The following is a 26,236-nucleotide window of genomic DNA, read 5'->3' on the forward strand; positions in this document are numbered from 1 at the left end:
AAAGAATGTCTGTCTTAGTGGAGATATTTACAGAAAAAAGAACTGGTTCCATAACCATTGTTGGAAAAAAGAAATAAAGTCTGGTTAAAGATTTTTGCACTCTTAAATTACAGGTAACAGAGGGCCAAGTGGTTCGATAACAACTCTCTGAAGATGTCTTAATCAGATTAAAATCCATCAGAAAATTACTTATGGATCCCATCAAGAATCCTTATTTGTTCCTACAAAGAGATTGTTAATTACATAATGTAAAAATGGTCTGACTGAGACCAGGTTTGGAAAAGAAAATTTTACCCTGGTTAACATGGTCCCCATTCAGGAACCTGATCCCCATTTCTTCATAAACAACCCCAAGGCCCTCCCCAGTTCCCTGTTCTTTTAACCAGTGTTTACAAACTCATTTAGTAAGTCCTTCAGCATCTTCTGTCTTAGACTTCTGCCAGAAAGCTTGATAGAACAGAAATGTGTTCCCCATTTGTTAATGAATCTAATATGCTTGGACAGTGATTGGATGGGACGGAGATAAGTAATTAGGGGCACTCGTAGGGAAAAGCCCTGATCATCACAGACCTAGGTTTTCAAAGAAGAAAATACAAGGAATGGGTTTTGCTTGATTTCAGTCTTAATACATGGGAAAATCTGGTGTATGAGCCTTTCAGGTTTGGGGATATGATTCCTGGTTAGTAGAAAGCTCTCCTCACCAGATCATCCATGATAAATAGACTTTAGTAATGCTGTTGTGTGAATCTGGATCATCTTCCATCACTTTCCTATAGTGCAGGAACAAAGGGAATTTACAGTTGAGCAGTGGGCAGTTATAAGTATAAGACTGGGCCAATACTGGGGAGCTCTTTAAAAATAACCTTCAACCTCAGTGTCTGAAAACCAAAGAAAACTTGTTTTATATCCATATAATAGGATATTATTCAGTGAAAAAATATGCTTATGAAAAGAATTTGTTGTAACAAGGAATTAACTCTTATTATATAATAGTGTGAGATGAGAAAGGATCAGTCTTGAGTTTAATGCAAATTTAATTTTCTAAGATAAAATAGTTTTTAAAGTCATTTTACACATTTTACAAGTGAAGTAGTGCTATTCCAATCTTACCCCATCACGAGTCCCACTCCTAAAAGGTGACTCAACTCTCTTGAATATGGTTTAATTGCTATCTTTTGATGAATCAGTTTTACTCTCTTGACTTACTACAGAGTGGAAGGGACATCGTACTCTTGTATTGCACCATTTCCTCTGATTCTGTTATTAATTATACTTTTTGTCAAATCAGTAGTATACAGAATATTATGACTGCAAATGTTGCTCACTGCTGAGCCAGCTCATACCTCTGTTCTATTACAACCTTTCATTTTTCCTGGGGTTAATTGCTTTTTTTCCCCATTTGTTTAGTTGTCCATGTTTTCCCTCTGGTCAGACACATCAGTTTGTTCTGAGTGTGGAGACTGCCATCCCCCTTTTCCCTTTTTCCTGCTCCCACCTGGTCTGGTTACTCTCTGGGCCTGCTGCGTAGCTTTCCCAAGATTTCCCCTTTTTTGTTTACCTGAGATTTCCTTTCACTGTTCTCCTGTGGTTAATTCACCTATTTCTTGAATACTACATCTTCCTCTTTTTTGGTTACTCCCTCCCTTTGGGTGGAACACATCTTCTGGTAGTTTCTAAGAAATTGTGCTGGAGTCCTTTTATGTCTAGAAATGTCTTTTTTCTTTTTTTTTTTTTAAGATTTTATTTATTTGACAGAGAGAGATAGCGAGAGCAGGAACACAAGCAGGGGGAGTGGGAGAGGGAGAAGCAGGCTTCCCGCCGAGCAGGGAGCCCGATGCGGGGCTCGATCCCAGGACCCCGGGATCATGACCTGAGCCGAAGGCAGACGCTTAACGACTGAGCCACCCAGGTGCCCCTAGAAATGTCTTTTTTCAACCCTCACAACAGAACGATAGTTGAGTTATGGAATCTAGGTCAGAATTTCTTTTCTCCATTAGCATATTGAAGAATTGTTCTTATCATTTCTTGTTTTTAGTAGTGTTCTTGAGAACCTCATTGCCTCTCTGACTCTTGAAGTCTTTTATATGATCTGCTCTCTGGGTACTTATAATGTCTTCTCTTTATCCCTTATTCTGAAATTTTACTCTTAGCTATTTGGGAAAAGAAGAGAGAGAAAGAGGCTCACATGTGTTGTTGACTTATTGTATGGCAAGTATTATGCTAGCCATTTGTATATATTATTTCATTTAATTGGGATACCCCTCTTAGCAGGATTTTGTACCTTCCCAGTTTTATCCAGGGGAGACAGAATGAACATGGAAACACAAGATTCAGTCCAGCTTATATGTTTACGGTCCTCCACTTGCGTCCCAAGCATCCAGCCCTATTCTATATGCTTGCTGTTTTTCACTTCTACCTTCATTTTCTTCTTTCTTTCCTTCACAAAAAAAAAAAGAAAAGAAAAAAACAAAACAAAACACTTCTTTTTATTAATCAAGTCATATACATGGTTGTTGTTCCAGGAGTCAGTGGTGTTCAGTGATGTGTCCATAGACTTCTCTCAGGAGGAGTGGGAATGCCTGAATGATGATCAGAGAGATTTATACAGAGATGTGATGTTGGAGAATTACAGCCACCTGGTTTCAATGGGTAAGGACGTCTGTCCATAATAATTCAGATTCTGCCCTTAGAAGGTCTACTTTGTCCCATGTGAAATACCCACCTTTCAAGTAGGTATTTCTACATTCTGTGCTTGAGGAATGTTTTTAATATTGTAGCATTAGAAAAAAGAAGCTGTGTTGAGTTATGGGGGAAGTTTCAAGTCCTCTGTTATGTTTCATAAATCTGATATACCTTTCTTTGACTCTTTCTTAATGAAGGGACTAAATTTGAATCCTGGGATATTCTCATCATAAACTTATCTCGTTACTTCTTTTGTAAGCAGGACATTCTGTTTCTAAACCAGATGTGATCTCCTTCTTGGAGCAGGGGAAAGAGCCCTGGTTGGTTGACAGAGAACTAACAAGAGAGCAGTGGCCAGGTAAGTGAGGCGTGGCAGGTAATGACCCAGTTGTCAGTGGAAAGACTGCACCTTTGAGGTGCTATCTGGGAATCTCCCCGTAAAAGCTTTAGGCCCCTTGTACACAAGTAAGCCTTTTCAGCATGTGCTTTCAAATGACCTTACTTTTCCCCTTACTTAACATACTCTACCTGCTTTTCTCCTCTTATACTTCTTTCTAATTCCTCTTATTCTTGCCCAGTTCTAACCTGCCAGTGACCTCCTCTACCCTCTCTAATGATATTCCTTTCTATCCATATTTTGGATCTAATTCCTCATCACTTCTCATCCTCTTTTGTACTTAATCTTAAAAAAGCACCACTCTCTCCTGAAATATATTTTTATTCTGTATTGCCAAACATTTATTTTCTTTAGGGTGTTTTAGATAAAGTAGCTCATATAGTCATTGCTTCATTCATACTTATAACAAACATTTACTGATTTTTGAATGTGTGAGGTACTCTGCTAGATACTGCAGAGATTAAAAAAGGAATAAGCAGTTTCAGAATGTATAGCTTAGGGGAGCCTGGGTGGCTCAGTCGTTAAGCGTCTGCCTTCGGCTCAGGTCATGATCCCAGGGTCCTGGGATCGAGCCCCACATCCGGCTCCCTGCTTAGTGGGAAGCCTGCTTCTCCCTCTCCCACTCCCCCTGCTTGTGTTCCTGCTCTCGCTGTCTCTTTCTCTGTCAAATAAATAAATAAAATCTAAAAAAAAAAAAAAAGAATGTATAGCTTAATAGGGGCACTACAACACGTCTATATATAACTTCTATAAAGTAGAACCATCATAAGAGAGGTTAAAGTAGGGAGCTCAGAAAAAATGAGGGATTAGGATGTAGAAGAGAAATTGATCTGTATAGATGTCATAGAGGGAGATTTGAGTGTGCCTGTCATTAATTTTAGATAGAATGTTGGAAATAAAAGCTCTGTGCCTCCATTGAGAACTTAGAGCTGGCAGTGATCAACAGAATTGGTATGCAGGAGTTTAAACAGGACAGCACATTCATTCATTCATTCAGTATATGTTTATTGAATATCTGTTTTATTCTCAGCACTATTCTCAACACTTATGTTACAGCAGTGAATAGAACATGCAAAATCTCTATTCCCAGAGTTTACCCTCCAATGCTGAGAGAGATACAAAAATAAATGAACATATGTCATGTAATAGTAAGTGCTAAAAAGAAAAAGTAGAGAAAGGGGATAGAGGATGCTATTTTATAGGATGGAGTAAGAGAAACTTTTCCAATTAGGTGACATTTTGGCAGAAACTTGAAGAAGTATAGCAGTAAATCATTATATGTGGTTCCTAGAAAGAAGAACATTCCAGAGGGAGGAAGTCAGACATTCAGGGGCCCTGAAGCAGGTGTGCATTGGCTGTGTTCAAGGAGCAGCCAGGAGGCCAGTGCTTTACCCTGGCTGTTTAACTATTTCAAGTAAATCCAAGACTTCATGTCATTTCACCTTTGCATAATCTTAGTATATAGTTCTAAAATATATGGACATTTTCTTCCCTTACATAATTTTAATGCCATTATCATCCCTAATAAATTTTACAATTTCTTGGTACACTGGATGGTTTTCATGTCATTATATTGAATACTAGTGAGAGTGGACATTTTCATCTTAATGGTGTTATTGTCTTTAACTTTGTCACTACTAAGTTTTACCCTTTTTATCTATTACTATCATTTTTTCAGTCAGTTTTTATGGACTTTATCAAATAAAAACATCCATTTACCCATTTCCAGAAGGTGCTTTTACTTTTTAATTTTAATTTGCGTTGGCGTCTTTAATATGTATTTTCAATGTGTTTGTAGCTCCTTAGTGATTATTGTGATTTCTGATTTTAGAAAATTAATGGTCCTCTACAAATTTTATAATACTTTATTCTGTTGTTTTTAAAATTTTCTGTAATTTGTTTTATACCATTTAAATCCATTTTAAATTTCTTTTGCAATAAGGTATAAATTGAGAGTCTAAATCAATTAACCTCCGTCCCTCACACACACACATTTTAGCAGCATGTCATCATTTAGCTCATTCATCATTGTTTTATCTGCCTGTTCAATAATAAGTTCTGATTTATGTTAGTTTGCATTTCAGGGCCTCTTTTTCTATTTCTGTTTCTATCCATCTGTCCACTTATGCCTACAGAGATAGATATGCCTAGCAGAAGTTACTATATTGTCATTTTTCTTATTGGAGATTATCACAAATAATGTAACACTGCAGATGGACATTCCAACAGTTATGAAATGAACTTTCATAGAACCATTACCCAGGTCAAGAACTACAGCACTACCAACACAGATCTCTTTGTGTCCACAATATCTTTGTGTCCTTTCATAGTTTTACTATCTAAGAGTGCCATTGAGCATTTTGTTTTTAAGATTCATACATAGTGTTGCTTGTAGTCAGACTTGATTCATTTCATTATATGAATATACCACAGTTTAACAGTTGTATTGTTCATTGACATTTGGATTGTTTATAGTTTTTGACCATGACAATGAGCTACTATGAACATTTTCTGTGTTTTAGAACTAGGAGAGAAGTGAGTGGATCATAAGACATAATGTCTTCAGCTGCCAAATTTTCAGCTTTTCTTTAATGCCTCTACTAGTTTACAATCCCACCAGCGTATATGAGAACTCTCATTATTGCACGTTTCTTAACATATGGTATTGTCATGCTTGGATTTTTTCCAATTGATGAGTATATAGTATAGTTCAGTGTGATTTTAGTTTGCATTTCCCTTTTTACTGATGCGTTTGACACATTTCATATTATTGGTCTCTTGAAATTCTTCTTAGTGAATTGCCTATTCAGGTCTTTTTAAAATGTCTTTCTGTTGGATTGTCTCTATTTTTCTTAATGATGTGTAAGGATTCTCTATATATTTTGCTTATAAGTACATTCAGTGTTCTAAAATTGTAAATACCTTCTCTCATTCTGAAATGTCTTTTAGCTCTCTTTATGGTTTCATTTTGTGAACAGAAGTTCTTAATTTTAGTCAAATTTATCAGTCTTTTGTGCTTCACACTCATTGGATCTTAAGTGAGAAATTCTTCCTCAGCTTCTTTTAGAATCTTACATAAACAGAATCACATTATCTTTACTTTTTTGTCCTCTTTAAGAAGTCTTTGCTTACCATAAGACCATGAACAGAACATATTCTCTATTATTTGAGGTTATAATTAGACATTAGAACATATGGATTATCCTTACTGTCTATTACTTTTTATCCTTTTTTTTCAATTTATACTGCCTTTACATGGAATTCCTTGGCTTATTTTGTATTAGTTCACTTCAGCATTGACCATTTGGCTCTTCAGCCTATCCATTAAGTTTTTTGTTTAAAAAAAAAAAGTATAGTTATTTATTAAAAAAAAAAAACAAAAACCAAAACCGTAGGGATGCCTGTGTGGCTCAGTTGGTTAAGCATCTACCTTCGGCTCAGGTCATGATCCCGGAGTCCAGGGATCAAGTTCCACCTCCGGCTCCTTGCTCAGTGGGGAGCCTGCATATCCCTATGCCTGCCGCTCCCCCTGCTTGTGTGCACGCACTCTCTCTCTGACATATAAATAAATAAAATCTTTATAATAAATAAATAAGTAAATAAATAATACTGTATACAAAAGGGGCCCTTGGGTGGCACGGTCGGTTAGGCGTCCAACTCTTGGTTTCAGCTCGGGTCATGATCTCAGGGTCCTGGATCAAGCCCCTCATCTGGCTCCAGGCTCAGCGAGGAGTCTGCTAAAGTTTCTCTCTCCCTCTCTACCCTTCCCCACACACTCTCTCTCTCTCAAATAAATAAATCTTTTTTAAAAAAACTGTATACACAATAGGATATATATAACATAATGAACATAAAATTATAAGATAATAACATGTAAATCTCTGGACTTGCATATGCAGGAGATTTGCTAGGAAATATACCTAGGAATGTAATTGCTGGGTCTTGGCATACATACTTACTGAGCTTTACTAGGTAATACCAAACCATTTTCCAGGTGTTTCTATCACTGTCTTTCCCTATAATTGATACTGAAAGATTTTTTTTTCATTTTTTAATAATCTGATGAGTATAAAATCTTATTTTATTGTTTTAAATTAAATTTTCCTTGTTACTATTAAAGATGATTGCCTTTCCTTATTTGGCCATTATTGCCCCTTCTGTGTAATGCCATTTTGATCATTTTTGTATTAGGCCATTTGTCTTTTTCCTAAGATTGTAGGAATTTCTTACATATTTTGAGGATACTAATTTTTGGTCAATAACATATTTTGTAGACATCTTTTCCTGTTGTAGGTTCTTTATTTACTTTATGATGTCTTTTGATGAATAGTAATTCTATATGTTAGTGTGGTTAAGTTATATATATAATGGTTAAGTTATATATAGTTTATAAAACAGTCTACTTTTTTTGCTATATGCTTCATATCTTTGGGTCTTTTTTTTTTTCTTTTTGAAGATTTTATTAAGTAATCTCTACACCCAGCGTGGAGCTCAAATTCACATCCCTGAGATCAAGAGTTGCATGCTCTACTGACTGAACCAGCCAAGTGCCCCCATATCTTTGAATCTTAAACCTTTTCCTAGCCCAGTTTTCCTCTATTTTTTCTTTCAAGAATTTTTATGTTTTGGCTTTCTTATTAAAGCCCTATTAACATAACCAAAATTTATTTTTATGAATGGTTTGAGGTAGAGATCAGTTGTAATTTTTTCCCATATAAAAACAAATTATCTTTTCCCCATTGAATGAAAAGTCCATCCATTTTCCACTGATCCACCAATCCACATGTTCCTTCTGCATATATTAAAATTCTGTGTATATATATATATCTCTTGTCGCATTGGCCTTTTTATCTATCCCTGTCCTAATTAGTCTTACTTTTATAAAAAGTCCTGATCTCTGACAAGACAGAACCCTCCACCCTTTCCTTCAGAAATGTTTGATTATACTTTGTTTTCCATATAAATTTAAAAATTTACATTATAAGTAAAGTTTCATTAAAAATGTTTTTGGGGGGGCACCTGGGTGGCTCAGTCAGTTAAGTGTCTGCCTTTGGCTCAGGTCATGATCTTGGGGTCCTGGGATCAAGTCCCGCACGGGGCTCCCTGCTCAGTGGGGAGCCTGCTTCTCCCTCTCCCTCTGCCCATCCTCCCTGCTCATGCTCTCGCTCTCTCTCTCACTCTCTCTCAAATAAATAAAAACTTTTAAAAAAATGTTTTTCAGGGGGTACCTGAGTGGCTCAGTTGGTTAAGCGTCTGACTCTTGATTTCAGCTGAAATCATGATCTCAGAGCTGTGAGATTAGCCCTACATCTGGCTCCCTGCTTAAGATTTTCTCTCTCCCTCTCCCTTTGCCCCTCCCCCACTCTCTCTCAAAAAAAAATATGTGTTTTTTTTTTCAACATGCATCCATGAATAAAACTCTCAACAAAGTGGGTGTAGAGGGAATGTACCTCAACATAATAAAGGCCATATATGACAAGTCCACAGCTAACATACTCAACTGAAAGCTTTTCTTCTAAGATCAGGAATAAGATAAGGGTGCCTCCTCTCACCACTTTTATTAACATAGTACCAGAAGTCTTAGCCAGAATAATTAGGCAAGAAAAAGAAAAGGCACCTAATTTAGAAAGGAAGAAGTAAAACTTTCTCTATTTGCAGATGACATAATATTTATATGGAAAACTCTAAAGACTCCACCAAGAAACTGTTAAAATTAATAAATGAATTCAATGAAGGCCCAGGGTACAAAATCAATATACAAAAACCAGTTGCATTTCTATGTTCTAATAATTAATACTCAGAGAAATTAAGATAATCCCACTTACAATTACATCAAAAAGAATAAAATATCTAGGAATAAATTTAATCAAAGAGGTGAAAGAACACTGAAAACTATGACACTGATGAAAGAAATTGAAAAGACACAAATAAATAGATATTTGTGTTCATGGATTCAAAGAATTAACATTGTTAAAATGTCCATACTACCCGAAGCAAGTTACAGATTCAGTGAAATCCCTATCAAAATTCCAGTGGCAATTTTCAGAGAAATAGAACAATCATAAATTTGTGTAGAACCACAAAAGAACCAAATAGCCAAAACAATCTTGAGAAAGAACAAAGCTGGAGGCATCACACTTCCTGATTTCAGACTATTTATTAAAAGCTATCAAAACCAAAACAGTATGGTATTGGCATAAAAACAGACACATCAATCGATGGAACCAAATAGCCCAGAAATAAACGAACACACATATGGTTAATTAATTTATGACAAAGGAGCCAAGAATATACAGTGGGGAAAGGACAATCTCCAATAAATGGTATTGAGGAAACTGGAGAGCCACATGCAAAAGAATGAAAATAGACCTCTATTTTACACCATACACAAAAATCAGCTCAAAATGGATTAAGGACCTGAACATAAGACTTGAAACCACAAAACTCCTGGAAGGAAATGTAGGCAGTAAGCTCCTAGATCCTTGATATCAGTCTTGGTGATGATTTTTTTTGAATTTGACATCAAAAGCAAAGACAACAAAAGCAAAAATAAGTGGGACCACATCAAACCCAAAATCTGCACGGCAAAGGAAACTGTCAACAAAATTAAAAGGCAACCTTCAGAATGGGACAGAATGTTTGCAGATCATATATCTTGATAAGGGGGTAATATCTAAAATATATATGCAGGGGGCGCCTGGGTGGCTCAGTCGTTAAGCGTCTGCCTTCGGCTCAGGTCATGATCCCAGGGTCCTGGGATCGAGCCCCGCATTGGGCTCCCTGCTCCGCGGGAAGCCTGCTTCTCCCTCTCCCACTCCCCCTGCTTGTGTTCCCTCTCTCGCTGTGTCTCTCTGTATCACATAAATAAAATCTTTAAAAAAAATAAAAGATATATGCAGAACCCATAAACTCCATAGCAAAAAGCCAATTAAAATATAGAAGATATAAAAAGAAACATGGAAATTTTAGAACTGAAAAATACGGTGGCCAAAATTTTTTAAACTTACTGGATAAGCTCGATAGAATGGAAATAATGGAGAAGTTAATGAACTTGAAGGTAAGTCAAAAGAAATTAGTTCACATAAATAGCAGAGAATAAAGATTAAAAACTTAAAAATTTAAGAATGTAGCCTCAGGCACATGGGAGACGACAATAGAGGTTTAACATTTGTCACTGAAGTCCCAGAAGGACAAAGTTCAGGACTGAAAAAAGTATTTGAAGAAATAATGGCTTACTAAATTTGGTAAAAGATAAAACATAAGAAGCTCAACCACCCCAAACGAGAAACAAATCTGTACCAGACACATCACAATCAAATTGCTGAAAATGGATGACCAAAAAAGTAATGAGAGAACCATAGAAAAAATAATACATATAGGGAAACCATTATTTGAATGACTGTATTTCTCTTTCTCTTAGTAAACCATGGAGGCCAGAAGAAAGTGGAACAATATTTTATTGTGCTAAAGAACTGTTAACCCAGAATTCCAAATCCAGCAAAAATGTTTCAGGAATGAAGGTGAAATTAAGAAAAGCAATACTGTAAACTGAGACTCACCTGAGGGTCCCTGTGGGACCAGGCAGTAGTGGGGAGACTGGCTAATGAGAGAATTTATACCATCTTAAAGGAGTAAGCACTTGTTAAGTCTAGAAGACAGCTGTCATAGGAGAATGCTGGCCCAGTGCTTCCAGATAATGTTGTTTTTCAGGAAATCAGAAATCCAGATTTTCATATTAAATCTGATATCTCAAGGCTAATAACTAAATCAAAACTTTAGAGAACTGTTGGGGGCAACATCAAACACAAATGCATAAATAAGATACAACCTGATTCATCAGGTTTTTACTTCTGTGAAGTTCTCTTTTTCTTTGAACTTAAGAAATTCTACCAAGATATATCCAGTTAAAACTCTTCATAAATTCTGCTTAACACAGAAGGGAGCTCTGTGATTACTAAGCATTTTGTTCAGCCCTGAAAATTTGTTTCATTGTTAGATCTGCATCATTGCATCATCCAGAACTCATTTTTTAAATATAATTCTCCCTTCCCATGACTCTTACTACTTTTTTGTCATCATTTTTATCCTTTCTCTGAGAATTTTTTTCATGAATTCTTGTTTTAGTGATAACTGACTTTTCACTGTGGAATTTGAAGATTTAGCGTACACCTTCATCTTCCAAGTAGCATGATTTTTAAATTATTATTCTGTTCACTTAATGACTATGTAAAATGTCTTTCATTGCTGAGCTCTAGTCACATTTCACTTCCTATATGACTTGTTCGAACTTTTCCATGCAATTAATCCTTGTCTTAATTGAGAATTGCTCAGTTTTCTCAGTATCTCTCATTAATCTCTTTTCAGACACATCAGGTAACTGGTTTATTTTTTAAGAGACATTTCTCCTCTAACCTTCTGTTCTTCTGTCCCAGTTGAGACTATTACATAGCTGTCATTTTAGAATTTCTCTTCATTATCATCCCATTGATTCCCTTCACCATACTCCTTTGAATTTCTTTTGATCGCTTCTATATTTGGATGCCTTGGATACATTGATATACTTTGACTCTTGGATCTCTTGCCATCCTCTTTCTTGGTTTATTCCTTCATTATTCTAAGGCACATGTCCCAAAAGCAACCAAGGAAAGTATTCAAGAAAAGTAAATAGTGTATTTTATGAACCCTTATATGTCTGAAAATGTTTTCATTTCACCTTCATTTTTCATGGATATTTGACTGGAGATGTAATTTTATTTTGAAAAACTTAACTTCAAAATTTTGATGGCATTGTTCCATGGATTTTTAAAATTTAGCATCTAGGGCGCCTGGGTGGCTCAGTCGTTAAGCGTCTGCCTTCAGCTCAGGTCATGATCCCAGGGTCCTGGGATCGAGTACCACGTCGGGCTCCCTGCTCGGCAGGAAGCCTGCTTCTCCCTCTCCCCCTACTTGTGTTCCTGCTCTCGCTATCTCTCTCTCTGTCAAATAAATAAATAAAATCTTTTAAAAAAATAAAAAATAAAAAAAAATAAAATTTAGCATCTAGTGTCATTGAGAAATCTAAAACACATTCAGGTTCTTAATTCTTTTCTGTGATTTGTTTAATCTCTTTGGAAACTTTTAGAATTTATTCTTTATAAAATGTTCTAATACTTCAAGTTGAGGTATCATGATGTTGATTTTATTCTTTCATTTGGGCACTCACTGAGACATTTCATTCTAGAAACAAAATCTCTGAGATTTTCTTGTATTATTTTCTTGATTATTTATTCCCCATTATCTTCTCTGTTTCAAATTTTGAATGTTCACTTTTTATTTCCAGTGCCTGGCACCACGTCTGACACATAGAATAGGCTCATTAAATTTTTTGAATGATTGAACACTCATAATTCAGATCTTGAATTTCTTGTCTTAGCTCTAGAATTTTTTTTTCTATTTTTCATATTTTTTATACTTTCTGTGAGATTTTATTAAGTTCTAATTCTCATTGTTCTTTGAATATTTTTTCTGACATTATTCTCTTATGAGATTGTTATGTTTTTAGAAGCATTCTTTTTCTGAATTTTTAAATTTTTCTCCACTGTCTCTCTTTCCTGAGTTTTTTTCCTTGTTCATTTTAATCTCTCATGTTTAAGATTTTCCTGAAATTGTTAATGACTCAAGGCTGTCTGCTCATATAAAACTGTGGTAGTAAAAAGTTGATCTGAGCTCATTTACATCTGAGAATGTGTAAATTTATTGGTGGTAGGTACTGTAGAGTGATCTGCTTAGAACAGTTCATTGACTGATACAACTTACCGAGTCTTCTCTTTTGGGCTGGTTTTCTCCAGAATGGAATTCTCTACTTTCTTTCTAGGAATCAATAAAATGAGCTTGACTGCCAGATTCTGAAAGTTTACTGAGGATATCAGGCTGGGGGATCAGCCTGCTATATGGGGTAGATTTGAGAATCTGAGGTCTGTCTGTTTCTTACAGATTTTCAGTTAATCTTCCTTTTTGCAGCCCCTCATGCACCCAGCTTTCAAAGATACCTGTTGGTTGCAGTTCTTGGAAATAACTAGATTGTACAGTAAGACCAATCTGCAACCTAGGTTTCAGTGTGTTTATGGTTGACACATTATTTATTACCATTACCTCTACTCTAGCTTCCAAAATTTGGTTGTTGCTCTTCCCTCTCCTATTCTTTGTCCTTACGGAGTTTCTTCTTTTGTTTAATCTCATCACTATCACTTTAGTGGGACTTCTTGAAGGAACAGTAATAAATGTATATATTCACTGTGTGGTGTTTGAAAAGAGTGTGTCCTTTTTTTTCTAGAGGAATTTTTAAAGACATCTTTTATTAAGGAGTATATATTCAAATACTTGCTAATTGAGTCAGTTAATAAATATTTGTTGATCTTCCAGTATGTATCAGATACTGTGCTTAGAATTGGATACACATTGATGAAGACAATAGACATTTTACTTTTAAAATGAAGTAAACACAAGGACCTTAACACCTATTCAGGGGAAAAGATATTAAGTGAACCTGAATAAATATGTAATTACAAATTCTGAAAATCCTGTTAAGGAAGAGAACAGAGTGCTAAAAGTGTAATTACAGGGAGGGTATAATTTGGTCATGGAGTCAGGGAAGGCCTCAAAAAGTATGACCTTTAGAGATTTGGAAAGGGACTAAAAACTGGGATCATTTGAAGAACTGCAAAATAGGGCCAGCATGGATGGAGCCTAGCAACCAAAAGGGAGCATAGCTTGAGATGTGTTTGAAGAGGCAGGCAGTAACTAGGGCATTCAGAGCTTTATAGACCATGTTCAGCAGTTTGGCTTTTATTGTAAGAGAAATATAAGGGATGGATGTAAGATTGCAAACCTCAAGTGGGGAAACTAGGAAAGAAAGAGGCTGTCCTGATAGTTCAAGAGATGTATTAGATATTTTATTAAAGATAGGAAGAAGAGTTTCAAGATATATTTAGGGGCAAGATTAGGAGGTATTTGCTGAATAATTATATGAGAGAAAGAGACGATGGTACTCGAATGATTTTCACTTTTTTGGTTTGAGGCTTTCCCACTGGGTCCATAGTGTGGTCTTCAAAACACTTCACTGCCTAATATCCCCATTTTTGTATAGAGATTCTTTCGTATTATCTCTCAAATACTAAACACTTATTTTATGCCAGATACTTTTTATATATTATTTATAACCCTCACAATGATTATAAGAGTTATTACTTCTGTTATATAAACAGAGAATTGAGGGCTCAGAAAAAGGAACTACTTTGGCCAAGAAAACAAAGCTTGTAATTAACCTGAGTGTGAGTTCAAAATTCATGACTGAATCTGGTAACTCTGAACTTCCAGTAGCACAGAACACTGCTTTTATAGTCTCTTCCTTCTCTTTAAACCCACAAATACCCTTCCTGTCAGTTGGTCATCGCTATCATAATGCTTATGTACCTGTTAAGTCCTTTTCTCTTCTAAGATCAGCATCACAGAATTCCAAGCCAAAAAGTATTTTCATCAAACCCCAAACATATTCCATATTTAGCCACAAAAGAACCCTCGCTATCTAACACTCACACTAGATTCATTCATTCTCCCATCTAGATTGCCACCCTCTATTTCCTTATCATTTGTTAAAGAGACCCTGGGCCTCCAGTTGCAGAATCTAGACCAGTGCTATCCAATAGAACTTTCAGTGATGATGGAAATATCCTAAGTTTGTCATTTCCAACATGGTAGTCATTAGCCACAATTGGCCAGTGGAAATGTGGATAGTGCCACTGAGGAATTAAATTTGACTTTTATTTAATTTTAATTATGTTAAATTTAAATACACACATATGCTCATGGCTACTGTAATGGACAACATAGATCTAACCAGGGGCTGGCAACATTTTCCTAAAGGGCCAGGTAATAAATATTTTTAAGTTTGCAGTCAATGTGTTCTCTGTTACAACTACTCACTTCTGCCATTGTAGCTTAAAAGCAGTCATAGACAATATGTAAACAAGTAAGTGTAGCTGTTTTCCAATAAATCTTTACTTATAAAAATTGTTGCAGTGCTGCAGGCCAAGTATGCCAAAGCCTGGGAATTTTTTCTTAGACATACTCATTTAATCCTGATAATAACTCTTTTAAGTAGGTATGATCATTTCCCTTATTTTACAGTTCATCTGTGGGATGCTCTTATAGCTGTGTGTGCATATGCTGTGAGATTTTATATGTGTATTTATGATTAGAGTCATTTTGTAACAAGGGAGATAAGACTTAAGTCATCTTTATGTTCAGCAAGTTCCCCTAAGTAATTCTGATCCATAGCAATGTTTGGAAACCAATAGCTTATTACTGCCCTCATCTTAATATATGATCTGTTCTCGCTCTTTTCTTGTCTATTTTTTTAAAGTTCAGTTTAATTCTTCCATTTTTATTGAAGTTTTATTTCTCCCAAACAAGAAAAATGTGAGTGATTACTTTCATATTTTCTTTCAGTCCTGGAATCAAGATGTGAGACCAAGAAATTATTTCTGAAGAAGGAAATTTATGAAATAGAGTCAGCGCAGTGGGAGATAATGGAAAGACTTACAAGACATGACCTTCAGTGCTCTAGTTTCAGAGATGATTGGGAATGTAATGGCCAGTTTGAGAAACAACATGGCTCTCAGGAGGGACACTTCAGTCAACTGATATTCACCCATGAAGGCATGCCCACTTTCAGTCAGCATCCATCCTTTACATTACAGCAAATCATTAATAATAAAGAGAAATACTGTGCAACTAAGGAATATAGGAAAACCTTTAGACATGACTCACAACTTAGTACACATCAGATAATTCATACCATTGAGAAACCCTATGAATGTAAGGAATGTGGAAAGGCCTTTAGACATCCCTCAAGACTCAGTCATCATCAGAAAATTCATACTGGCAAGAAACCCTTTGAATGTAAGGAATGTGGGAAAACATTTATTTGTGGTTCAGACCTTACTCGACATCACAGAATTCACACTGGTGAGAAACCCTATGAATGTAAGGAATGTGGAAAGGCCTTTAGTAGTGGCTCAAACTTCACTCGACATCAGAGAATTCACACTGGTGAAAAGCCCTATGAATGTAAAGAATGTGGGAAGGCTTTTAGTAGTGGCTCAAATTTTACTCAACATCAGAGAATTCATACGGGGGAGAAACCCTATGAATGTAAAGAATGTGGCAATGCCTTTAGTCAGAGCTCACAACTTATTAAACATCAGAGAATTCATACAGGTGAGAAACCCTATGAATGTAAGGAATGCGAGAAGGCTTTTCGTTCTGGTTCAGACCTTACTCGACATCAGAGAATTCATACTGGTGAGAAGCCCTATGAATGTAAGATATGTGGGAAAGCCTATTCTCAGAGTTCACAACTTATTAGTCATCATAGAATTCATAGTGGTGAGAAACCCTATGAATATAGGGAATGTGGAAAGACCTTTAATTATGGCTCACAACTTATTCAACATCAAAATTTGTACTGGTGATAAACCATAGAATATATGAAATCTGTAGGAAGGCTTTTAATTACAGCTCAAAACTATTCAACATTAGAGAATTTACCTTGATAATAATCCCTTTAAATAGAATAATGTGAAAACATCTTCTTTGTTGATTCTAGCTTATTCAACCTGAGAAAAATCATGTAGGAGAAACACCCTATGAGTAGAATATATTTTGGAAGCCCTTTAATAAAAGCATGTATTTCTTTTGACATTAGATAATTCAAGCTAGCAAATACTGAAAATCATAGCACTTTTGACACCTTTTTAACCTTATTTTAAACCTCAGAATTCATGTGAAATATAATCCTAATTTTCATTTCCCCCCTAATTTGTCTATAGTGCTATATTCGTAGTATTTTAACCCATCTTAAATTTATGTGACTGTAAAGTCCAATTTCTTTACATCACAGTTTGTAAAACACCTTTAAAACTTGAAAGAAGTGATCTCTTTATTCAAAGATGGCTTATTCTTTTTGTTATTTACAAAACATAGGCTTTCTTCTTGTAAAAACAGTGATGAAAAACTTAACACAGTAAATAGAGATCCTTTCATTGCTTCCTGGTGTTTCCTTATGTTGCAATATAAGGATGTGTGATATCATTTTATCAAATTCCTATTGAATGAAATTGTAGTTTTCCAGAGTTTTTGCCATTATTCACAGTTTCCTGATGAAAATTCTCCCTAGGCATATCTTTGTATCATGTATTTTAATTGCAGAAATAATGCATGAACATATTTTCCTTTTAAAAGATTTAAACATTGCAAATAAGGCAAACACACGACTACCATCCTTGTACCCATTTCCCATTCTGAAGGATAGTCATTATCTGTTTAGTATTTATCCTTCTTAAGCATTTTTCTATGTTTTTATACATATTTGTCTCAGTAGAAATTATAAAATGGGGATAATTATAATACCTACCTCAAAATTTTGTGTGAGGATCAAATAAATTAAGACACATAAACTGCTTAGAATTGTGCCTGTCATATAATAAATACTCACTGAATGTTGGTCATTATTTTATTCATCGTTGTCATTAGTGTTATTTGTTGAAAAACAACAGTTTCTGCAGAATTTGCTGAACATCAGGCAGGACATACAGTTGAAAAAAGACACCACTCAGGGTAATGAATTCAGAAAATTTTCCATCGTGACTTCTTTCATATGGAACATGAAATAATCCTACGTGTTGGTGGGGAAAGTAATGTGTGTACCATGTGCGAAGGACTTCACTCAGACTGGCATCCTTTTTACTACATCATATAATACCTAACATAAAAACAAATAAAAATATAGACAAACCATTGTGAAACTGATGGAAAAGTATGAAAAGACAAACAATCATGTTTGAAAAATGGATAAATACACAAAGAGAAACTTTAGAGTTACTGATTTAAAATGTTATATTAGGGGTGCCTGGCTGGCTTAGTGGAGCGTGCAACTCTTGGTCTTAGGGTTGTGAGTTCAAGCCCCAAGTTGGGTGTAGAGATTACTTAAAATCTTTAAAAAAAAAACTAAAAATAAAAGGGGCACCTGGGTGGCTCAGATGGTTAAGCATTGCTGGGTCCTGGGATTGAGCCCCACATTGGACTCCCAGCTCAGCAGGGAATCTGCTTCTCCCTCTGCCTCTCCCCCCGCCACTGCTCTCTCTCTGTCTCTCAAATGAATGAATAAAATCTTTAAATTTTTTTAAATAAATAATAAAAATAAATAAAATGTTAAATACAATGCTTCTTTCTGATACATTTGAAAACCTGAATTATTTTTTAGGAAAATAAAAATTACAGCATTGTCTCAGAGAACTCTTGGAAGATTTATAAAAACACAGAAAAGGGGAACTTTAGTGTGATATAGTAACTATTACTACTAATGAAGCACCAAACCAAATTTCAGGCAAAACATTATCAACTGGTTTTTTTTTTAGAGAGAGAGAGATGGGGAGATAGGCAGAGGGAGAGAGAGAGAGAAAGAATTTCAAACAGGCTCCACACCCAGTGCAAGCCTGACTTGGGGCGCGATCTAACAACCCTGAGATCATGACCTCAGCTGAAATCTAGACTTGGACACCTAACCACCAAGTGCCCCTAGACATCTCGTAACATACTCAGATATAATCTTGATGTTAGAACAATCTTAGGACACCCAAAAAGGAAAGCTATTTTTTGGTGTCATCCATGAAGATACATGCAAGCATACTAAAGAAACTAGCAAACTATAGGTACCTATTAAAAGGATGATAGGAATGAACCTGGTTGTGACAGTAGCTAAAGAGGATAATATCCAGTGCCCAGTTCCAGCTAACGGATGTGAGGAAACAGGCCCCATTTTGCCAGCTCTTCTGATTTTTTGAGAGAATCCAGATATTTTATTTATTTTGTTAGTGTGTGATAGCTCTTGATTTTTTAAAAAATATTTATTTTGAGAGAGCATGAATGGGAGGTGGGGGGAGGAGCAGACGAAGAGGGAGAAGCGGGCTCCCTGCTGAGCTGGGAACCTGATGTGGGGCTTGATCCCAGGACCCCGGGATCATGACCTGAGCCAAAGGCAGACGCTTAACCAACGGAGCCACCCAGGCGGCCCAATAGCTCTTGATTTTTAAGTGGTAGTTCAGATTTTTATTTAAGGACACCATGAGGGCCAAAGGAGACATATGGACTGCACAAACAGCCCATGAGTTACTTTTATTCTGGAGACTAGAGCAGTGAGTTTTTAATAGTGTAAACTCCTTGGTCCCAAGGAAATTTAAGGAAATGAAGGAATGGTACAAAATAAGATAATTTACCCAGAATTTCTTAGATGTGAACAGGTTTAGATTAAAATATTTCCAGGGGTAGGGGCGCCTGGGTGGCTCAGTCATTAGGCACCTGCCTTTGGCTCAGGTCATGATCCCAGAGTCCTGGGATCAACATCGGGCTCCCTGCTCAGCAGGAGGCCTGCTTCATCCCTCTCCCACTCCCCCTGCTTTTGTTCCCTTTCTTGCTGTGTCTGTCAAATAAATATAAAAAATATATATATTTCCAGGGATAGAGTAACTAAGCTCCAAATGTAAGGATTTTTTTTAAAGGACTTGATTCAGCCCCAATATTTTCTACATGTAGTTCTTTATTCTAAGCATCATATCAAGTTTAAAAATTGGATATATTTTATATGTTGCATATCCCATTGTTGAGATATTTTATATTTATATATATATATACATTTTGAAAAATAGTTAACCTTTGAAGAGGAAAACTAGCCTGACCATCACAGTTTTGCACTAGCAACAAAAATGTCACTGGAATTATGTATTGTGTTCTAGATGAAAGGTTAGCAGCCTTTCCATAATGGCCAGATAGTAAATATTTTAGCCCTGTGAGCCATACTATTTCTGCAGGAACTACTTAACTCTATCATTAGAGTGTGGAAGCCTACCAAAAGTCCTAGATTAAGAAATCTGAAGTTAAGAAAATGTCCCACATCTTAACTTTGTTTAGGTTAGGTTAGTGTTTTGAAATAGATCTTTTCTATGCCTCAATTTTCATGCTTAGCAGCAACTTCCTGCATTGGATAGATACCATTCTTGGAAGGAAAATCCCATATAATATCCAAAGTTACAGGTCTGTCCTTCCATTCCCCACTTCCTTTTTTCTTAGATCCCATATTAGAGGGTTTTGATTTTTTAAAAACATTGAGTTATTTTGTTACAGGCGTATGCTCGTAAAATATTTTATAATCAATTTAAGAAAAGTGGAGTGCGGGGGCGCCTGGGTGGCTCAGTCGTTAAGCGTCTGCCTTCGGCTCAGGTCATGATCCCGGGGTCCTGGGATCAAGCCCTGCATCGGGCTCCCTGCTCAGCGGGAAGCCTGCTTCTCCCTCTCCCACTCCCCCTGCTTGTGTTCCCTCTCTCGCTGTGTCTCTCTCTGTCAAATAAATAAAATCTTTAAAAAAAAAAAAAGAAAAGTGGAGTGGGGACCCCTGGGTGGCTCATTAGTTGAGCGTCCAACTCTTGATTTCAGCTCAGGTCACGATCTCAAGGTTGTGAGATCAAGCCCCACAGTGGGCTTCACACTCAGTGTGGAGTTTGCTTGGGATTCTCTCTCTTCCTCTGCCCCTCTCCCCGCTTGTATGTGCTCTCTCTCTCTCTAAATTTAAAAATCTTTTAAAAGAAAGAAAAGTAGAGCAAATAAGAGAATTAGTAAAAACAGGATATTTTGTTCAAATATTTTGCATTACTATCAAAACAAAGACTGCTAAATGAAATTTTATATTATTTTATAAGCCTATTTTAAGTTATTTGTTATTTGTTAAGTTTCTCATCAAAAAGTACAGAGATAGGGGCGCCTGGGTAGCTCAGTCGTTAAGCGTCTGCCTTCAGCTCAGGTCATGATCCCAGGGTCCTGGGATCGAGCCCTGCATCGGGCTCCCTGCTCCGTGGGAGGCCTACTTCTCCCTCTCCAACTCCCCCTGCTTGTGTTCCCTCTCTCGCTGTGTCTCTCTCTGTCAAATAAAATCTTTAAAAAAAAAATTACAGAGATAATGCATTTGCACCCAAACCAATGAAGCAATACCAATAAACAAAAAAATCTGTCCTCCATTATTTCTCACTCCCTTCCCCTCTCTCTGTCCATTTCCTTCTGAGTAATTTTTGAACCTTGTGTATATCCCCCATATATTTCTTTATACTTAAACATTAACACAACTAATTTATTTTAGTATATTTTTACCCAAAAAATGGATGATACCTTATACATTTCTCTGTAATTTGCTTTTTAAATTCAACTGCATTTTGAATTTTCCTGGTCAGTAAATGATGATTTAACTTAGTTCTTATTTTTATTTTTTTGAGATTATTTATTTATTTGAGAGAGAGAGCAGAGTGTGGGAGAGAGAACACAAGTGGGGGGAGGGCAGAGGGAGAGGGAGAAGCAGGCTCCCCGCTCCACTGAGCAGGGAGCCGGATACTGGGCTTGATCCCAGGACCCTGGGATCATGACCTGAGCCACAGGCAGACACTTAACCAACTGAGCCACCCACGTGCCCCTTAACTTAGTTTTTAGAATGGTTACATTATATTGCATACCCAAGTATGCTTAAACCAATACCTATTCAACTATTCCCCAACTTCGATATTTCAGACTGTTTCCTCTTTGCCACTTAAAAGTAGTGCTTCAATAAACATTCCTACTTTATATTCTTCTCTCTTTCATTTCTATAAAATAGGTTTCCCAAACCATTTCCAATGTTTTCTGTTTCTTAGGAAGGTATTGCTTATAGAAACTTTTGGAGGGAAGAGGATAAAGGAATAGAGTGTGCAGTTTTTCATATATGTGGGTGTATATACACACACAGAGATTTTAACATTTTAATCCATCTGGAATTCATTATTGTATATGGTGTGATACAGGATGTCAGCTCTGTTTCCATTCAGAAATAAGCCCAATTATGCCACAACCAACTACTGAACTATCCCTCTTTCTCCTACTAGATTAAAATACTTTTATCATATATTAAATGCTCATAGCCTCAGATCTATTTCTGTGCTTTTACAGCGATCTTTAACTTACACTTTTTAGTAACTTATTACTTGGAAATAGAGTTATATATATTATTAATATGTTGGTTTTATTTGGAAATAAAGACAAATGATTCTTTATTAGAATTTTTTATTTTATCCATTTCCAATAAGAAACTAATTGAGATTATATTTTGAATTTTATTCAACTTAAATACTGAGTATTTCAAAATGAGTTCACATTGAATTGACCTTGAGTGAATATTAATACATGTATGTCTCAAAATGTCTTTGACAACTTTTCATCTCCTCTTCCTGTAATATCTTTATGATATAATACTTCACAATACTTAAAATATGCTAGTAATAGCTGAGCATTTAATATCTCTTATTAGGGTATTGATTATAAAATGATAGATTCTTTTGATCTTTATAATCTGTGGATAAAGTAGTATCTGTCGAACAGTATTTTTTTTAAGATTTTATTTATTTATTAGAGAGAGAGAGACATGAGCAGGGGGGAGGGGTAGAGGGAGAGAGAGAAGCAGGCTTCCTGCTGAGCAGGGAGACCGATATGGTGTCTCACAGTATTTATACCTATTTCACTTTCTTTTTCATGTTGTAGTCACAGTGATTACTTGAATAGATTCTGTAGAGCATATCAAATAGATTATTTTTGTCTTTTATTGTGGATGTCTAGGAAGTACATTTTTCCTTGAGAACAATACTAAAGGTCATGCTGATCCAGGCAGTTTGCACATTCTAAATCTGGAAATAATAATATGTACTTATATATCACTCATATTTAACCAGTCTATAATAGTATATTTTGTCTAGATTAATAGCATACACATGAAACCCCCAAATTTAACTACTGCCCTATTAATGTACTACTTCCAAGATTATTACCATCCCATAGTGAACAAGCATTCACACATATTTGTGGGCATTTACTTCACTATTTCCTTAAAATAACTTCTAAAAGTTGAATCTGTGGTCTTTGATATATGTTACTAAACTGCCCTCATGAGCATAACTTGTTTTCTACTTCCATGCCTATCCTGATATTTATCTTTTAAAATTTTCTCTGCCTAATTTAAATGAGTTCATTTTATTTTATTCATGGTTTTTTGAGAGAGAGAGCCCGAGCAAGAGCACAAGTTGGGGGTGGGGGGCAGGGGCAGAGAGGCAGTGGGAGAGGAAGAGAGAGAATCCCAAGCAGGCATGGAACCCAATGCCAGGCTCAATCTCACAACCCTGAGATCATGACCTGAGCCGAAATCAAGAGCTGGAAGCTTATCCAACTGAGCCACCCAGGTGCCCCAAAAGAATTCATTTAAAATCACACTTCTTTCGAGATCATTCTTCTCACTAACTTGATTAAATTTGTATGCTTATTAACAATATATTTTTTCTTTGATTAACTGCCTGTTCATACCCTTTTTCCATTGCTATGTTTAACTATTTTTTATTGCTTTCTGTCACTGTATTAAATAATATATGAATACATCGTTGTAAAGATACAAATACATTTGCAATTTCTCATAGGCTTTGAAGTCATTAAGAGAACGCCTTGGCCTGCCACTACTGAGAAGCTCTGTACATTCAGAAGCCCACCTGCTCATGACAGCGATGATGTAAGTGTGATATTGTGATTTATAATAAGAAATATATAATTGGTCTTCCTCTTGTTTTTGGCACAAAGCTCCTAAAACAATTGGAATTTCCTGTGATGAGAACAATCACGGTGTCTTTTGATGGGTTAATAAGGTGACTTTTGGAACACCTAAGGATTAGGGTCTATGCTTTAGAAGCCGTATGCTTCCCTTCCATCTGTCTGTTCCTGAGTTATAGCTTTTTATAATAAACTGGTACTCAAGTAAGTAAAATGTTTCTGTGAGTTCTGCGAGCCACTCTAGCAAATTAATTGAACCCAAGGAGGAAGTCACTGGAACCTCAAATATATAGCAGTTGGTCACAAGAACAGGTGATAACTTGGACTTGTGACTGGCGTCTGAAGTAGTTGGGGGAATTCTTGTAGGACAGAGCTTTTAAACTGTGAGTTCTGATGCTGTCTCCATGTAGACAGCGTCAGAATTGAGTTGAATTGTAGGATCCCCAGCTGGTTCCCAAGAATTGCTTGGTGGTGTGGGGAACCTCCCCTCTCTGACAAACACATTGGAATTGGGTGTAGAACCCTTTGGTAAGCAAGTATGAGTTTTGGTCCAGGCAATCTACACCTAAGGAGTGAGCAATGCAGCAGCACCCTCCCTCCCTGGACAGGTACCCAGCAACCATACAGGCTTAAGCCAGCACCCCAGTAGTAATGCATTTGAGGGTGCACACAAGCTACCAACACTGCTTCTGTAATTAGAATTCATTCACCCAACTTTTGCTCGGCTTTGGAAAAGCTATTCCCTGGGCACCTTGTTTCTACCAATGCAAGTGGCACTGAGTGTCAAGAAGCAAAAGAGTTGGTCACTAGCAGGGAAGGCAAACATGAAGCACTGGAAGAAATCAGAAAGAGCCTGACTTCAAAGAAAATTCAGTGTTGCCTGATAAATTGTGTTCTATTACCTCACCAATAGCTAGCTTTCATGCCAAGATGTCATTCTAATGATGTTGCTGTTTTATTTAAATGCAGGTGATAGCTGGCATGAGAGAATATAATAGAAATGGACATGAACTTAAAGGAAAACACCATACTGTAAAAATACCTCTTCAAAACCAAATATCATAAATATATTTGAAACTGCGTTCATAATCATGTAAAATCAAACTTAATAGCTGACATTCTATAAAGAAGAGCTTTCCTTTTTCACACCATTTTTTCTCATTTGTGGATTTTTATTTACAAGGTTTTTTTAGATCTATTTGTTCATTTGAGAGAACGACAGAGAGAGTGAACAGGGGGAGGAGCAGAGGGAGTGGAGAGAGAATCCTCAAGCAGACTCCCCCTGGAGCCGGGAGCCCACCCAAGATCATGACCTGAACCAAAACCAAGAGTCGGCCACCCAACGAAAACCAACTGAGCCACCCAGGAGCCCATATTTTAATTTATTTAATATGTTACAGTCAATTAGAGAAATTATTGATGGCACAGGAATGGAATTACTTCAAGTAGTTTTTAAATATTCTAATTTTATAACTAAGAGGGATATATTCTAAAACAGGGGCTGGCAAGCTTTTTCTGTAAAGGGCCAGGTAGTAAATTGGTTGATCCTCATTATTTGTGCATTCCATATTTGCAAACCTACCTATGTGCTAAAATTTTATTTGTGATCCCAAAGTCAGTACCTGTAGCACTTTTGTGTTCATTCGTGGACATGTGAAGAAAAATGAAAAATGAGTCCCTTGACACACATGTTCTCAGCTGACGTCAAATAAGGTAACCCTCCGCTTTCTTGTTTCAGCTCTTATACCGTAAATAAGTGTTCTTTTGGGGGTGCCTGGGTGGCTCAGTCATTAAGCATCTGCCTTCGGCTCAGGTCATGATCCCGGAGTCCTGGGATCGCATCGGGCTCCCTGGTCGGCGGGGAGCCTGCTTCTCCCTCTCCCACTCCCCCTGCTTGTGTTCCCTCTCTCACTGTGTCTCTCTCTGTCAAATAAATAAAATCTTAAAAAAAAAAAAAATAAGTGTTCTTTTCAGTCTCTTTAGTACCATGGGTTTTTTTTTTTTTTCATTTTGTGCTTTTTATTGGTGATTTTGCTGTTTCAAATGACCCCAAAGCATAGTGCTGAAGTGCTGCCTAGTGTTCCTAAGCACAAGTCTGTGATGTGCCTTACAGAGAAAATACATGTATTAGATCAACTTTATTCAGGCATGAGCCTTAGGTGCTTTTGGCCATGAGTCCAATGTTGATGAATCAACTATACATAAACTGTGTCTTTATTTTTTTTAAAGGATTTTATTTATTTGTCAGAGAGAGAGAGAGCACAAGCTGGGGAAGTGGCAGGCAGAGGGAGAAGCAGGCTTCCCGCTGAGCAAGGAGCCTGATGCAGGACTTGATCCCAGGACCCTGGGATCATGACCTGAGCTGAAGGCAGATGCTTAAATGACTGAGCCACCCAGGTCTCTCAACTGTGTCTTCAAGTAGAAACACATAAAACCAGGTAGGTATTTTTTATTTTATTT

General features: G+C 36.5%; 1 protein-coding gene across 1 annotated transcript in view; it reads left to right on the forward strand.

Moving 5' to 3' along the window:
• The window catches only part of LOC116623212 (zinc finger protein 808-like), a 100,935-nt gene that overhangs the window by 10,641 nt on the left and 64,058 nt on the right, over nt 1-26,236 (forward strand). Inside the window, exons 3-5 of the mRNA XM_032390152.1 lie at nt 2,523-2,649; nt 2,942-3,040; nt 15,566-16,586. Coding sequence (XP_032246043.1) covers nt 2,523-2,649; nt 2,942-3,040; nt 15,566-16,586 — 1,247 coding nt within the window. The remainder of the gene's footprint in view (nt 1-2,522; nt 2,650-2,941; nt 3,041-15,565; nt 16,587-26,236) is intronic.

Source organism: Phoca vitulina, unplaced genomic scaffold (assembly GCF_004348235.1).
Source record: "Phoca vitulina isolate PV1807 unplaced genomic scaffold, GSC_HSeal_1.0 scaffold58, whole genome shotgun sequence".
Taxonomy (NCBI): domain Eukaryota; kingdom Metazoa; phylum Chordata; class Mammalia; order Carnivora; family Phocidae; genus Phoca; species Phoca vitulina.